We start from the raw sequence: 12878 nt of genomic DNA, 5'->3' as shown, positions 1-12878 counted from the left end.
TGTTGCCGAATTACAAGTTGTAAAACTCCTAAATGTTGCAGAAATATCTCTGGGAGAAAACAACAGACACCTAGAGGTTACGATTTGGAGAAGACGAAGTCACAACCAAAATCACAATTGCAGAACCTTAAGGAGCAAGAAAACCCTAAATTGCAGAACAGACGAAGTGAATTCAATCAAGAAACACCAGCAAGAAGCAAGAAGATCGAAGAAGATGAAGAATCAAAGCTGCGGAAGACTTGGATCGAAGGTCAAGCTTAAGCTTTCATGGCGATTGATACCATGTTAACCTACAGAGATAGAGCAAAAGAGAGATAAATAGAGAGAGAGGAATTCGAGAGTTTCTAGAGAGAGAAGTAGAAATTTTGTATGTTTATTTCTTAGCTTTTAAGCAAGAACATATCTCAGTATTTATACACATCTCAACCTCTTTAACAAACTAACAACCTAACTGACTTTCTAATTTTTATACAAGTGGCAATATCTTAGCTATACAATATATTTGTAACAATGATGAGTGGGCGGATAAGGAAGAAGAGGGGGGAAGGGAATTGGCCCAATTTGAGAGCCTCATCCCAATCAATCCATCTCTTGGTTCAACCTTTTCACAATGTTGTACAAAAGGATAACGATTTTGGAAGTAAAGTGACTGTTATTCGGCTCGCATGAGTTAATGAACAATGTACTTCATTACTATATATGACTCGCGTGAGTTGACGAGCAATGTGCTTCGTTACTATAAAGGTGATACCCGAGATGAACTTCCTGGACTAGTTGATTTTACTGTGGAGAGGACAAAGATGAATGTGTGAGAACTTTATCCAATATCCAACCAATTTATTAACATTGAAAGTTGAGGATGTGGATAAGAATTTTATTTGAAATTTGCATAATCAATTACATCTCGACACATGTCACTCAAAATATGGAGGAAACTCTTTTATTAACATTGAAAACTGAAGATAAGAACTGTCATGTGGACATGAATTTTATCTGAAATTTGCATAACAAATTACATCTCGACATGTGTCAGCCAAAATCTTATCCGAAAGATTATTAAAACTACCTAGAGATAAGAAATCTGAAAAACTTAGTCATTTATTAACATTGAAAGCTGAAGATAGAAGTGTCACACGAACAAGAATTTTACCTGAAATTTGCATAACCAATTACATCTCGACATGTGTCACTCAAAATCTTATCCGAAAAATTATTAAGATTACATAGAGATAAAAAATCTGAAGACTTACTTATTTATTAACATTGAAAGCTGAAGATAAGAACTACCATGTGGACTTGAATTTTATCATTTGCGTAACCATTACATCTCGACATGTGTCAGTCAAAATCATATCAAAAAAATTATTAAGATTACATAGATATAAGAAATCTGGAGAGTTACTCATTTATTAATATTGAAAACTGAAGATAAAAGAAGAATTGTCATGTGGAAATGAATTTTATTTGAAATTTGCATAATTAATTACATCTCGACATGTGTCACTAAAAACCTTATCCGAAAAATTATTAAGATAGAAATATGAAATCTGGAAACTCACTCATTTAGCTACACCTGTCACTCGAAAATCCTATTCCAATAATTGTTGAGATCATGTAAAGATAAGAAATCTAAAGAATTATTCATTTAGCAACAAGTGTCATTAAAAAAAATCATGTCCAGACAACTATAATATGGTAGTTTAATTGAATAAGCTAATAAATTTAAAAGTAATAAATTATTGAGATGCTATGAATATAGTCTGCAATTGTGCATCTAAAAGTAATATAGTCTGTAAGGAACGGTTGTACTTGGGGGTTTTCGCTTCAATATAATTTCTTCTTGTTTCAAAAAAAAAAACAAAAACAAAAAATTGTGGACGAGATATGTTTAGCTTCTTCGGTTGGAGATGATATATGAATATAGTTTGAAACTATTTATATAAAAATAATATTTTGGAAAGCTATAATTGTAACATCATACATCGCCCAGGGGAGTGGATCATGTAAGCTTTATATCTATATTCACATCTCTACCTAGCACGAGGCCTTTTGGGAGCTCATTGGCTTCGAGTTCCATCGGAACTCCGAAGTTAAGCGAGTTCACGCGAGAGCTATCCCAGAATGGATGACCCACTAGGAAATTCTCGTGTGAGTTCCTAGAAACAAAACCGTGAGGGCGTGGTCGGGGCCTAAAGCAAACAATACCGTGCTACAATGGAATCGAGCCCGGAATATGATGGGGGCCATGACCGGGATGTGTCAATAATTATGGACGAGACATATTTAACCTCTTTGGATAGAGAATACCTGATTCTCGTAATCTTGTAATGAATTTGTCTTGATTACCTTTTACGTGAACTAAGGATTCAAGAATTCGGCGACGGTCATCAGAATTATCGCACGACATAGTTTCCACAGTGGGAAGCTATATATGGAAAAAAATTATCTAAAATACATGTATTAGTAGTCTTATCAAAATCTATTAGAAAGTCTTAAACATAACAGATAAACGGAAGGAACCTCAAGCCCTTTGTTGAAACCAAAAAACCCCTTTGAATGATAGAACAATCCACATCAAACCAAGAATATTAAAAAACACTTTTAAGTAACCTTGTTTTCAATTGAAGCTCCTTTACCTGGTGAACAAACTTCTCCCTATTACAAGAATTAAAAGACAGTGTATTCAAATGAAAGAAATATAATAAAATCGATAAAACCGTATTGGAAATTCTTTTCTTTTCATGTTTTACCTTCATTAGGTCTGCAAAAACACAAAGTTAAGGAAAAAAAAACCCTTTGAAATGAGATAGACCTACGCGAAGTTGAGAAGAGTAACACAAAAAAACACTAATCCAAAGAGCCTTGCATAATTCATGGGTATGAGACTATTTGGCTTCATGTTTTTATCTTCAATTCTTGGCTAGCTAGCTCTACATGCTTCTACTCTTGTTTCTCTTTTTTAAAGTAATTCTTTTCTTATGGAAGAAGTGCGTTAAATTTAAGTGATTATGACAAAGAAAAAGAAATATAATAACGATCGGTCAAAATAATGCAAACCCTAATAAAAGTAAATTAATTAGCACGTGACTAACCGTAACAACTCAAGTGTTAAATGAAATATAAACTCAAGGATAAATTACGCTCTCAGTAAAACAAATTTCAATTTCTAAAATTGTTTGTTATTAATTTGTTAACGGTGAAACAAAAGTGCACTAGACCTTCCCAAAACGGTTGTAAATCGAATAACATTGGACAGACTACATAATTAGTGTACCATGATCAACCCAAAGACAAGGCATTCTTCTTGGAAGAGATAAAAGAACTGGCCATTTCAAATACTTGAGAGTTGCCACATAATACTACGATCTAGTGGTATTCAATCTCACGTATAAGTGAGAGGTCTTAGATTCGATTCTCGTCAAAGGCAAATTTGAACCACATTATTGCTAACTCATTGTAAGGCTTAACTCACTGCTCCATCCCCTTAGTGTTGATATATCGTTTGTTCAAAAAAATACTGGAGGATTATTATTATTTTTTTTTTTTTTGGTGAAATGTTACTTTATTATCAACACAATATATTATATGAGAAGACCCAAATACGAATATCCAAAGAAAAAAATGGACCTCCCCACTCCACAGTAACCAAGAGCCCAAAACATAAAAAACAACAAAACAAACTCTAAATAATGAAGCAAACCCTAGCAGCATCAAACCACCCGCTTGCCCACCAACAGAAACAAAGGTCCCCAGCATCACATACTTAAGATTTGGAGTAGAGAAAAGCGGAACACTTTGCGGCCATAATCAGCCCAATTGATAAAAAAATATTTCAAAAAGTTGAAAGTTCCATATTTGGATGTTCGGTTTCTAATTATCACGGTTGATTCATTGTATGGTTTAAACCAAATTTATCACTATTTAAAGTTATATAGAAAATAATAATAATGAGACAAGTAATGGGTATGAACCCAGGAAGGGTTACAATCGGGTCCAATTTGATCCTAAAACATAGAGCATAATGTATTTCAGCCACTCATGCCGATCTTTGTTTTTACCTCTCTAGGTTGAAAAGTTTCTCTAGCTAATACTTGATAATTGACAATTCTATAAACAACTGGTTCGCAGTCTATCGACGAGCCAACTGTTAGTGTGAGATCCCATATTGACTAACGGAGAGGGGGTGATGTATCTTATATGTACATTCTCCCCTCCTTATAGCACAAGATTTTTTGGGAATTCACTGGCTTCGGATTCCATCGGAACTCCGAAGTTAAGCGAATTTGAGCGAGAGCAATCCTAGAATGGGTGACCCACTGGAAAGTTGCTTGTGAGTTCCCAGAAACAAAACAGTGAGAGAATGATAAGCCCAAAACGAACAATATCGTGCTACGGCGAAGTCGAGATTGGAATATGACAATTAGTCAAACATCTTTCAAAATAAATTGAATTTTAAACCCTTCAAATAAAAAACATGAAGTTTTAGAATCTAAGATGCGATTAAAATATTTAGGAACTTAAGATCATGTCTAATTTCGAATGCAATATTGGAAATAAAACTTAAATCAAAACCCGAATCTTTTTATTGAAGTTATTAAAACATCGGGGGGTGTTCATAAGTTGAGATTGTTTGAATTTTCGTTTGGATGCATTTATGCTCATCACAATGAACTATGATATATGCTCACCATGCACCTCGTCATTTGACACATGTCATTTTACTTAACCATAGTTTTTTTTTTTTTTTAAATTAGATAAAAATACAATGAGAAAAGAGAAATTGAGTGAGAAAATGTTGTTGATTTCGCAGAGACCCTTGAGGGTTTAATATGGAGCACTGGAAGTTGCTACTTCTTTTATTTTATTTCTCAAATCAAGGAGGTTACCATACTGTTCAGTTGTACCATGGATGTTGTTGAGTTTCCCAAATCAACTTGATGGTGTGATGAAGTTAAAGAGCCAAACTAAGACAATTATGCTAGAAGAGACTATATCCCACTTTAGTTTTGGAAATACTTTCTCTGTAGATTTAAAGAGGGCAAAAAGACAATTGGATTTCCTATCATAAAAATAAAATCTTAGGTAGTGATGTGATTTCGCAGAATTTAAATTTTGTTGTTTTATTTTCAACGTCGTTCACGTATTATTATAGCATTTTTAATTAAAAAAAAAAAATAATTCCACATTATCTCTCTCCAACTCCTTTCTTTTTCATATATATGTATATATATTAAATTTTTATATTCACACGCATATAGTATATAGGCTTCTTCTAATTTTTTATTATTAAGAATTCAAATGCTTTTGAAAAAAAAACAATTATTAAGATTTTTTGTGTTTCTTCATAAAACACATTTGTGAATGACCAAAAAAATAAAAAAAAATAAAATACAGTAATGATCAAGGTTCTAAAAGAAGTTAGGTGCTAGTTGGGCGGCGGGCTAAGGCTTAGCGCCTAGGCGCCTAGGTGGGCGGGCGCCCAGGTAGAATAGGCGGATTTAAGTAAATCTATTATATTTCGTGTAAATAAGTGTCTGATTATACTTAAAATATATATATACTTTCATCATAAACTACAAAATATAATGACATACATATTATGAAGTATTAGAACATCAAGAAAACATGGGAAACAAGGGCATAATGCGTGTTTATTTAGGTATGCAACAAGTCTCTTATAATTTATTAAAAAAATGCAAAATGAAAGTTATCTTTTTTCTGTCTAAGTAAGTCGCGATCTAGACGAGTGCCTAAACGGGTCTGGATGGGCTAGGCGAGTGCTTAGGCAGTTTAGACAGGCACCTCAGTAAGTCTAGGCGTCATTTCTTAATTTTCAAACGTCTAGGCATTAATCGAGACGGTAGCTAGTCACCTAGCACCTAGGCAGGGCCTAAGCGGTGCTAGGCCGGAGTTTTTAGAATAGTGGTTATGATGCAAAAGCTCTTTAATTTATTGTCAATCTTAATCAAAAGTGTCTTTTGGTTGTTGAAAAATACTTTCAATTATTACAACACGGAATTATTTTTAGGAAGTGTTGTTGGCACTCTAAAAATCTCATTTTACACTCCTCACAAGTGTATTTTTCTTTCTAAATATAGAAAGTTTGGAGTGTAGAATGAGAATTTTGAAGTGTCAATAACAATTCCCTTATTTTTTTTCCACACATGCAATGTAGACGTTAAAACTCAATTTCATGTTGAAGGCAAAAATAAGACCTCGAGTATGTGAATAAACACTCTTCAATGTAACACGCTATGAATTATCTCAAACTATTTTTTTTTTTTTTTCTATTGAAATTCTGATTTTGCATGAGGCAAATTCTAAACCACTTTAATTACAAATATTTGCTAAACATTCTAGTCCAAAAATGATTAGAGTCAAATGTATATTCAATCACATCAGCATGTGACACTTTATCACAGTGCTGTAAAACAATAATACATATGCATCATGGTGCTTGTTCATTCCTCACCGATTTTTCTTCATATCAACAACTATATACTTAACTCACTAACCTTATCATTTATATAAAAAATAATAATTAAATCAGATTTAACTTTTCACATTGGAACTAATGAATATTTAACTCACTAGTCCTATCATTTATTTAAAAAAATATATATAATGGAATCAGATTTAACTTTTCACATTGGAACTAATGAATAGTTATTTTTTTAATAATACATATGCATCATGGTACTAATTCATTCCTTACCGATTTTTCTTCATATCAACAACTATATATTTAATTAACTAACCTTATCATTTATATAAAAAATAATAATTAAATCAGATATAACTTTTCACGTTGGAACTAATGAATATTTAACTCACCAACCTTATCATTTATTAAAAAAAATTAATTAATTGATTCAGATTTAACTTTTCACATTGGAACAAATGAATAGTTATTTTTTTTACCCAAACGAGAAACGATACCCCCGAATCAACCGTTAAACCCATTTACCGTCTTAACACCCCACACTCATGAAACACTAGTCATTCAATGGCACCCCCAAATTAGCAAAATTAAGGTTTACTGCGCTCTTCTTCGAATTCGTCGAACTCCAGAATCTGTAGCACCAAGGAAAATGGAGGCATATTCACCCATTTGTGTTCGCACGCGCTCCTACTAACTACACTGCCAGAGTAAGCTCGAATTCATTTGGGTACAAGAATGGTACGCACTCTCTCGCAACTGCTTTTCTTCATTTGGGTTCATTCTTCAGTGTGTTATTTGATGTTTTTCACTGTTTAATTTCCAAATCCCCGTAGTATTAATCGAAACCGGCTTCAATTGAAAATCCCCGAAACACAAAATTTAGGTTTCATGGAACAGAAGCATAAGATATTGGATAGTTCAAGTTGTGAGGGTGAAGGAAGATGTCGTAGTCGTAAGGAAGATAGATTCAGTGGTCTTCCCGACGGAGTTGCGTATCGTATTCTTTCCTTTCTTACTATAAAGGACGTCACTTGTTTCAGCATTGTGTCCAAAAGATGTAGAGAACTTTATCTGTCAACTCCGTCATTGGATTTCGAATTCAAGACTACAAGAACACCCTCGGGTGAGTATAAGTATTTCAGAGAGGCCACGTGTGAGGTTAGATTGAATTTGGTGAACTCATTGGATAGGTTCTTGCTTCAACGCGGGGATAACAAGATAGAGTACTTTCGTCTTGTGTGGGAGAGTCACTCTGTAGTTGAAGAAGACAGTGACGACCAAAGGGATGAAGAACCATGCTTCTGTGTTAATGAGCGTTTTCGGATAATGACTTGGATTCATAATGCACTGAGGTGTAATGTTGAAGTTCTTGATGTTAAGAGCGATGTAGATTATTTTGAGGATGAACCGTATGCATTATTTCCTTTTTGTGTCTTTCTTTGTGCAACTTTGACTTCTCTAGCAGTTGAAATGAATCGTACAATGGTTAAAACACCTTCTGCTGCTTTTTCCTCAAATCTTGTAGACCTGAAGTTGATAAATGTTGAAATAGAAGATGAGGGGTTTTTCAAATGGATCTCATGTTCCTGCAAATTCATCAAGGAAATACATCTTTGTCATATTCGTATAACAGGTAATATCATCATCAAGAGCTCGTCTCTAGAAAAATTCGAATATTTGGAGGGTACATTCACACGGAGCCATATTGACATCTCAGCCGAGAAACTTGAAGTCATAAATATTGACTGGAGGTTTCAGTCACCTGGTGACAATTCGTTAAATATTTTTGCTCCAAAACTTAAGTATTTTGAATGGAGAGGATATCTGATGAATCAGGCAAACCTGGGACAGCTAGAATGTTTGGAAAAAGCTGTTATTTGCCTGGAGCCTAAAGCAGATGACTCTGACAAACTGATTAAGTATTTTTACAGTTTACGCAGGGTTGAACTTCTTGTTTTAAATGCAGCGACCTTTAAGGTAATGAGAACCACAACCCTTCATACTGAATATTACTTTTTGGTGAAATAAACTAGATATTTTGTTATCCGAAATAATTTTATTATTTTGTTCCTCTCTTTACATTTCAGTTTAAACAGGATAACAATACTTTTACATTAAAATGGTCACACTTGCTATAACAAAATGAGAAACATGATATAGGTTTTGCCTTTATGACATTGCAGGCTTTGTTCAGGGAAGGATACACGCATGCTCAATTTGATCGTCTTTTTTATTTGCAATTGAATCTAAGGAGCTTTTCTGATGATATCTTTCCTGCAGTGGTCTCTCTATTAAGAGGATTGCATAATTTGTGTACTTTATACATAACTTGTTTTGCTGTCCCAAGTTCTATGGACCCTCAACCCAATCTAAGTTAAGTCTATGATTTCCTTTCTTAATATCGTAAAACTTCTATCTACTCGTGAAAAAAAAATTGGTTCCAACTTGGGCTAGTTATAAGTATTATTAACCTCCATGTCGTATTACGTAATAATTTCTTTACATCTGTTTTAAAACTTGTCTCCACATTGCAAAAATTGTCAAAAAACCTAAAAGATGAAGTGTCACAATTTAAGTTTGAAGATGAAATCAAATAATTCTCTTAAGTATGCAGTCTCCCAATATTTATTTAGGTCCCATTTTAAGATAAACTTGTTCTGCACATGGTAAAAATTGTCGAGAATAGTTTATTCTTTAGAGTTCTTGTCACGTCTTTGAGCTTGTGAATACGTAATCACTTGTCAACATGGACACCTTTTTGGTGAAGCCAAGCTGCTCTTAGCTTCGTTTGGTTTCTCATTTTGTGGAAAATTTCAAATTGGTTGCTTGTTGACTTGTTGCTGTTGCAGGTATCTGGGTTTGATAAGGAATACTGGAAGCTGCAGAATCTGGATTTTATTGATCAGATTAAGGAGGTTACCATAGTGCTGGATGGGTCTAGTAACGGGATTGAGTTTGCACGGTATATACTCGAGAATGCCAAGAACCTGGAGCAAATTTACTTACAACATTTATTGGATCTGCCTGATGATGCTATACAGAAGCTAAATGAAAGTAAGATGTCCAGGGCAACAGTTAACTTTGAGGAAGACTACGAGGAAGACTCCGAGGAAGACTTCGAAGAAGACATTGAGGAAGACTAAAAGAGATAACAAAGAAAGCAGTTTTGATGTTTTGCAGTTGTTTTTTGCTATGATATTGAAACCCTAATGTACATGTTGATATAGCGTCGTTAATTTTTATGGTCGTATGAAAAAAATTCTCTTGAATTAGAGAAAACCGAAATGGAGAAAAAGAATCTATGGCCAAGCAGATCTTACTTCAATCTCACTTGGGCTTTTGAAACCTAATCTGCATTACTTCGCACCTTGAAACTCAATTTTTTGCATCACCTTGAAACTTAATTTGAACCACTTTAAGCCGAAATCAAAGCAGATTGAATTTTAAGCCTTTCAAATCAAAACCATGAAGTTTTAGAATTATAAGATGTGATTGAAATTTTTAGCAACTTAAGATCATGCTTAATTTCGAGTGTAAATTGAAAATAGAATTGTATCACATTGCCGAAAAATAATTATGCATATGTATTATAATGTCGGTCTGATCCTCAATTATTCTACTTCTTTCTAACAAATAACTATTTAACTTACTGATGTGTTTAAAAAAATAAAATAAAATAATGTATGAACTCATCTGGGTACAAGAATGGTACACACTCTCGCAACTGATTTTCTTTATTTCGGTTCAATCTTCAGTGTGGTAATTGATTTTTCAGGGTTTGGTTTTCAAATCCCCGTAGTATTAATCTAAACTGGCTTCAATTGAAAAACCCCAAAACACAAAATTTAGGTTTCATGGAACAGAAGCATGAGACATTCGCTAGTTCAAGTTTTGAGGGTGAAGGAAGTAGTCGTAGTCGTGAGGAAGATAGATTCAGCGGTCTCCCCGACAGAATTGCTTATCGAATTCTTTCGTTTCTTACTATAAAGGACGTCGCTTGTTTCAGCATTGTGTCCAAAAGATGCAGAGAACTTTATCTGTCAACTCCGTCATTGAATTTCGAATTCATGACTACAGGAGCACCCTGGGGTGTGTGGAAGTGTTTCTGCGAGGCCTCGTGTGAGGTTAGGTTGATGTTGGTGAACTCATTGGATAGGTTCTTGCTTCAACGCGGGGATAATAAGATAGAGCACTTTCGTCTTGTGTGGAAGAGTCACGCTGTATACGAAGAAAATGATGAAGCACCGTGCTTCTGTGTTAATGAACGTTTTCGACTAATAACTTGGATTCACAATGCAATAAGGTGTAATGTTGAAGTTCTTGATGTTAAGAGCCGTGTGGTTGATTTTGACGATGAATTGTACTCATTATTTCCTTCTTGTGTCTTTCTCTGTGCAACGTTGCATTCTCTAGCGGTTAACTTGAATTTTACAATGGTTAAAACACCTTCTGTTGCCTTTTCCTCGAATCTTGTAGACCTGAAGTTATTAAAGGTTAAAATAGAAGATGAGGGGTTTTTCAAATGGATCTCATGTTCCTGCAAATTCATCAAGGAAATATTTCTTTGTGGTATTAGTGTAAGAGGTAATATCATCATCAAGAGCTCTTCTCTGGAAAAATTTGGATATGTGGACGGTAGCAGGTTTACACTGAGCCATCTTAACATCTCAGGCGAGAAACTTGAAGTCATAAATATTTCCTGGACGTTTAATTCACCTGATGACAAGTCGTTGAATATTTTTGCTCCAAGACTCAAAGATTTATGTTGGAGGGGGAGCCTTGTGAATCAGGCAAACCTGGGACAGCTAGAATGTTTAGAAAAAGCTCTTATTTGCCTGGAGCCTAAAGCAGACGACTCTGATAAACTGATTAAGCATTTTTACAGTTTACACAGGGTTGAACATCTTGTTTTAAATGCAGCGACCTTTAAGGTAATGAGAACCACAACCCTTCATACTGAATACTACTTTCTGGTGAAAAAAACTTGATATTTTGTCATCCGAAATAATTTATTTATTTTGTTTTCTCTTTACATTTCAGTTTAAACAGGATAACGATGCTTTTACATTAAAATGGTCTCAGATGCTATAACAAAACGACAAACATGATATAGGTTTTGCCCTTATGACATTGCAGGCTTTGTTCAGGGAACGATCCACACATGCTCAGTTTGATCGTCTTTTTCATTTGCAATTGAATCTATGGAGCTTTTCTGATGATATCTTTCCTGCGGTGGTCTCTCTATTAAGAGGATTGCATAATTTGTGTACTTTATACATAAGTTGTTTTGCTGTCCCAAGTTCTATGGACCCTCAACCTGATGTAAGTCTATGATTTCCTTTATTAATATAAATGTCATAAAACCTACTCATGAAAAGAAATGGTCCCAACTTGAGCTAGTTATAAATATTATTAACCTCCATGTCGTAAATACGTAAAAATTTCTTTACATCTGTTTTATGAAGCTTGTCTCCACATTGTAAAAATTGTCAAAACAACCAAAAATATGAAGCGTCACAATTTAAGTTTTTAAGATGAAATCAAATAATTCTCCAAAGTATGCAGTGTCCCAATGTTTATTTAGGTCCCGTTTTAAGATAAACTTGTCGGCACATAGTAAAAATTGTCGAGAATAATTTATTTTTTAGAGTTTTTGTCACGTCATTGAGCTTGCGAAAACGTAATAACAAGTCAACATGGAAATGCTCCTTATATTATTAGAATTGGTTTTAGTGTGTTTCCTTTGGTTTCTTATTTTGGGGAAAATTCAAATTGGCTGCTTGTTGCTGTTGCAGGTATCTGGGTTTGATAAGGAATACTGGAAGCTACAGAATCTGGATTTTATTGATCAGATTAAGGAGGTTACCATAGAGCTGGATGTGTCTAATAACGGGATTGAATTTGCACGGTATATACTCGAGCATGCCAAGAACCTGGAGCAAATGTGCATACAATATTTATTGGATCTGTCTGATGATGCTATACAGAAGCTAAATGATAGCAAGAAGATGTCCAAGGCCATTATCTTTGAGGGAGTCTGCCACAGGTGGCCACAGTTTGATTCCGACTGTGAGGAAGACTGAGGAAAACTTCGAAGAAGCCTTTGAGGAATGCTAAACGAGATAAGCAAAAAAGCAAATTTGATGTTCTTCAGAAGTTGTTTTTTGATATTATTTTGAAACCTTAATGTACATTTTGATATTGCCTTGTTAATATTTATCGTTGAATGGAAAAAAATTTCTCGAATTAGAGAGAGTCGAAATGTAGGAGAAAAAGAATCCACGACCAAGCAGATCTTAAATCAGCTTGTTTGAGGCTTATTTTTTGGTATGTCTCCTAGAATTTTATTTCAATTTCACTTTGTCTTCTAAAACTTAGTTTGCATCACTTTGCACTCTCGAACTCAATTTTGCATCACTTTGCTATGTTCCAATAG

At 34.3% G+C, this 12878-nt stretch overlaps 2 protein-coding genes across 4 annotated transcripts; both read left to right on the top strand.

Annotated features, from left to right (window-relative positions):
- Nucleotides 1-6974: 6974 nt before the first annotated feature.
- LOC137713963 (F-box/FBD/LRR-repeat protein At1g16930) lies at nucleotides 6975-9767 on the top strand. 3 transcript variants are annotated; one of them, XM_088683750.1, is made up of 4 exons: nucleotides 6975-7180; nucleotides 7326-8419; nucleotides 8626-8815; nucleotides 9292-9767. In XM_088683750.1, the coding sequence occupies exons 2-4, from the start codon at nucleotides 7331-7333 to the stop codon at nucleotides 9303-9305; spliced, it is 1293 nt and encodes a 430-aa protein (XP_088539876.1). In that variant the 5' UTR covers nucleotides 6975-7180; nucleotides 7326-7330; the 3' UTR covers nucleotides 9306-9767. The 3 variants fall into 3 exon arrangements, with proteins under 3 accessions (XP_088539876.1, XP_088539874.1, XP_088539877.1); XM_088683748.1 differs by having other exon boundaries at nucleotides 6975-8419; XM_088683751.1 differs by having other exon boundaries at nucleotides 6975-8419; nucleotides 8723-9342.
- Nucleotides 9768-10241: 474 nt separating this feature from the next.
- On the top strand, nucleotides 10242-12559 carry LOC137713347 (putative F-box/FBD/LRR-repeat protein At5g44950). Its single transcript, XM_088683720.1, has 3 exons — nucleotides 10242-11373; nucleotides 11579-11764; nucleotides 12238-12559. The coding sequence occupies exons 1-3, from the start codon at nucleotides 10297-10299 to the stop codon at nucleotides 12523-12525; spliced, it is 1551 nt and encodes a 516-aa protein (XP_088539846.1). The 5' UTR covers nucleotides 10242-10296; the 3' UTR covers nucleotides 12526-12559.
- Nucleotides 12560-12878: the final 319 nt, after the last annotated feature.

This window comes from Pyrus communis, chromosome 14, assembly GCF_041283825.1.
Source record: "Pyrus communis isolate YQ-2024b chromosome 14, ASM4128382v1, whole genome shotgun sequence".
Lineage (NCBI taxonomy): Eukaryota > Viridiplantae > Streptophyta > Magnoliopsida > Rosales > Rosaceae > Pyrus > Pyrus communis.
This window is presented reverse-complemented; position numbering and strand designations above follow the sequence as displayed.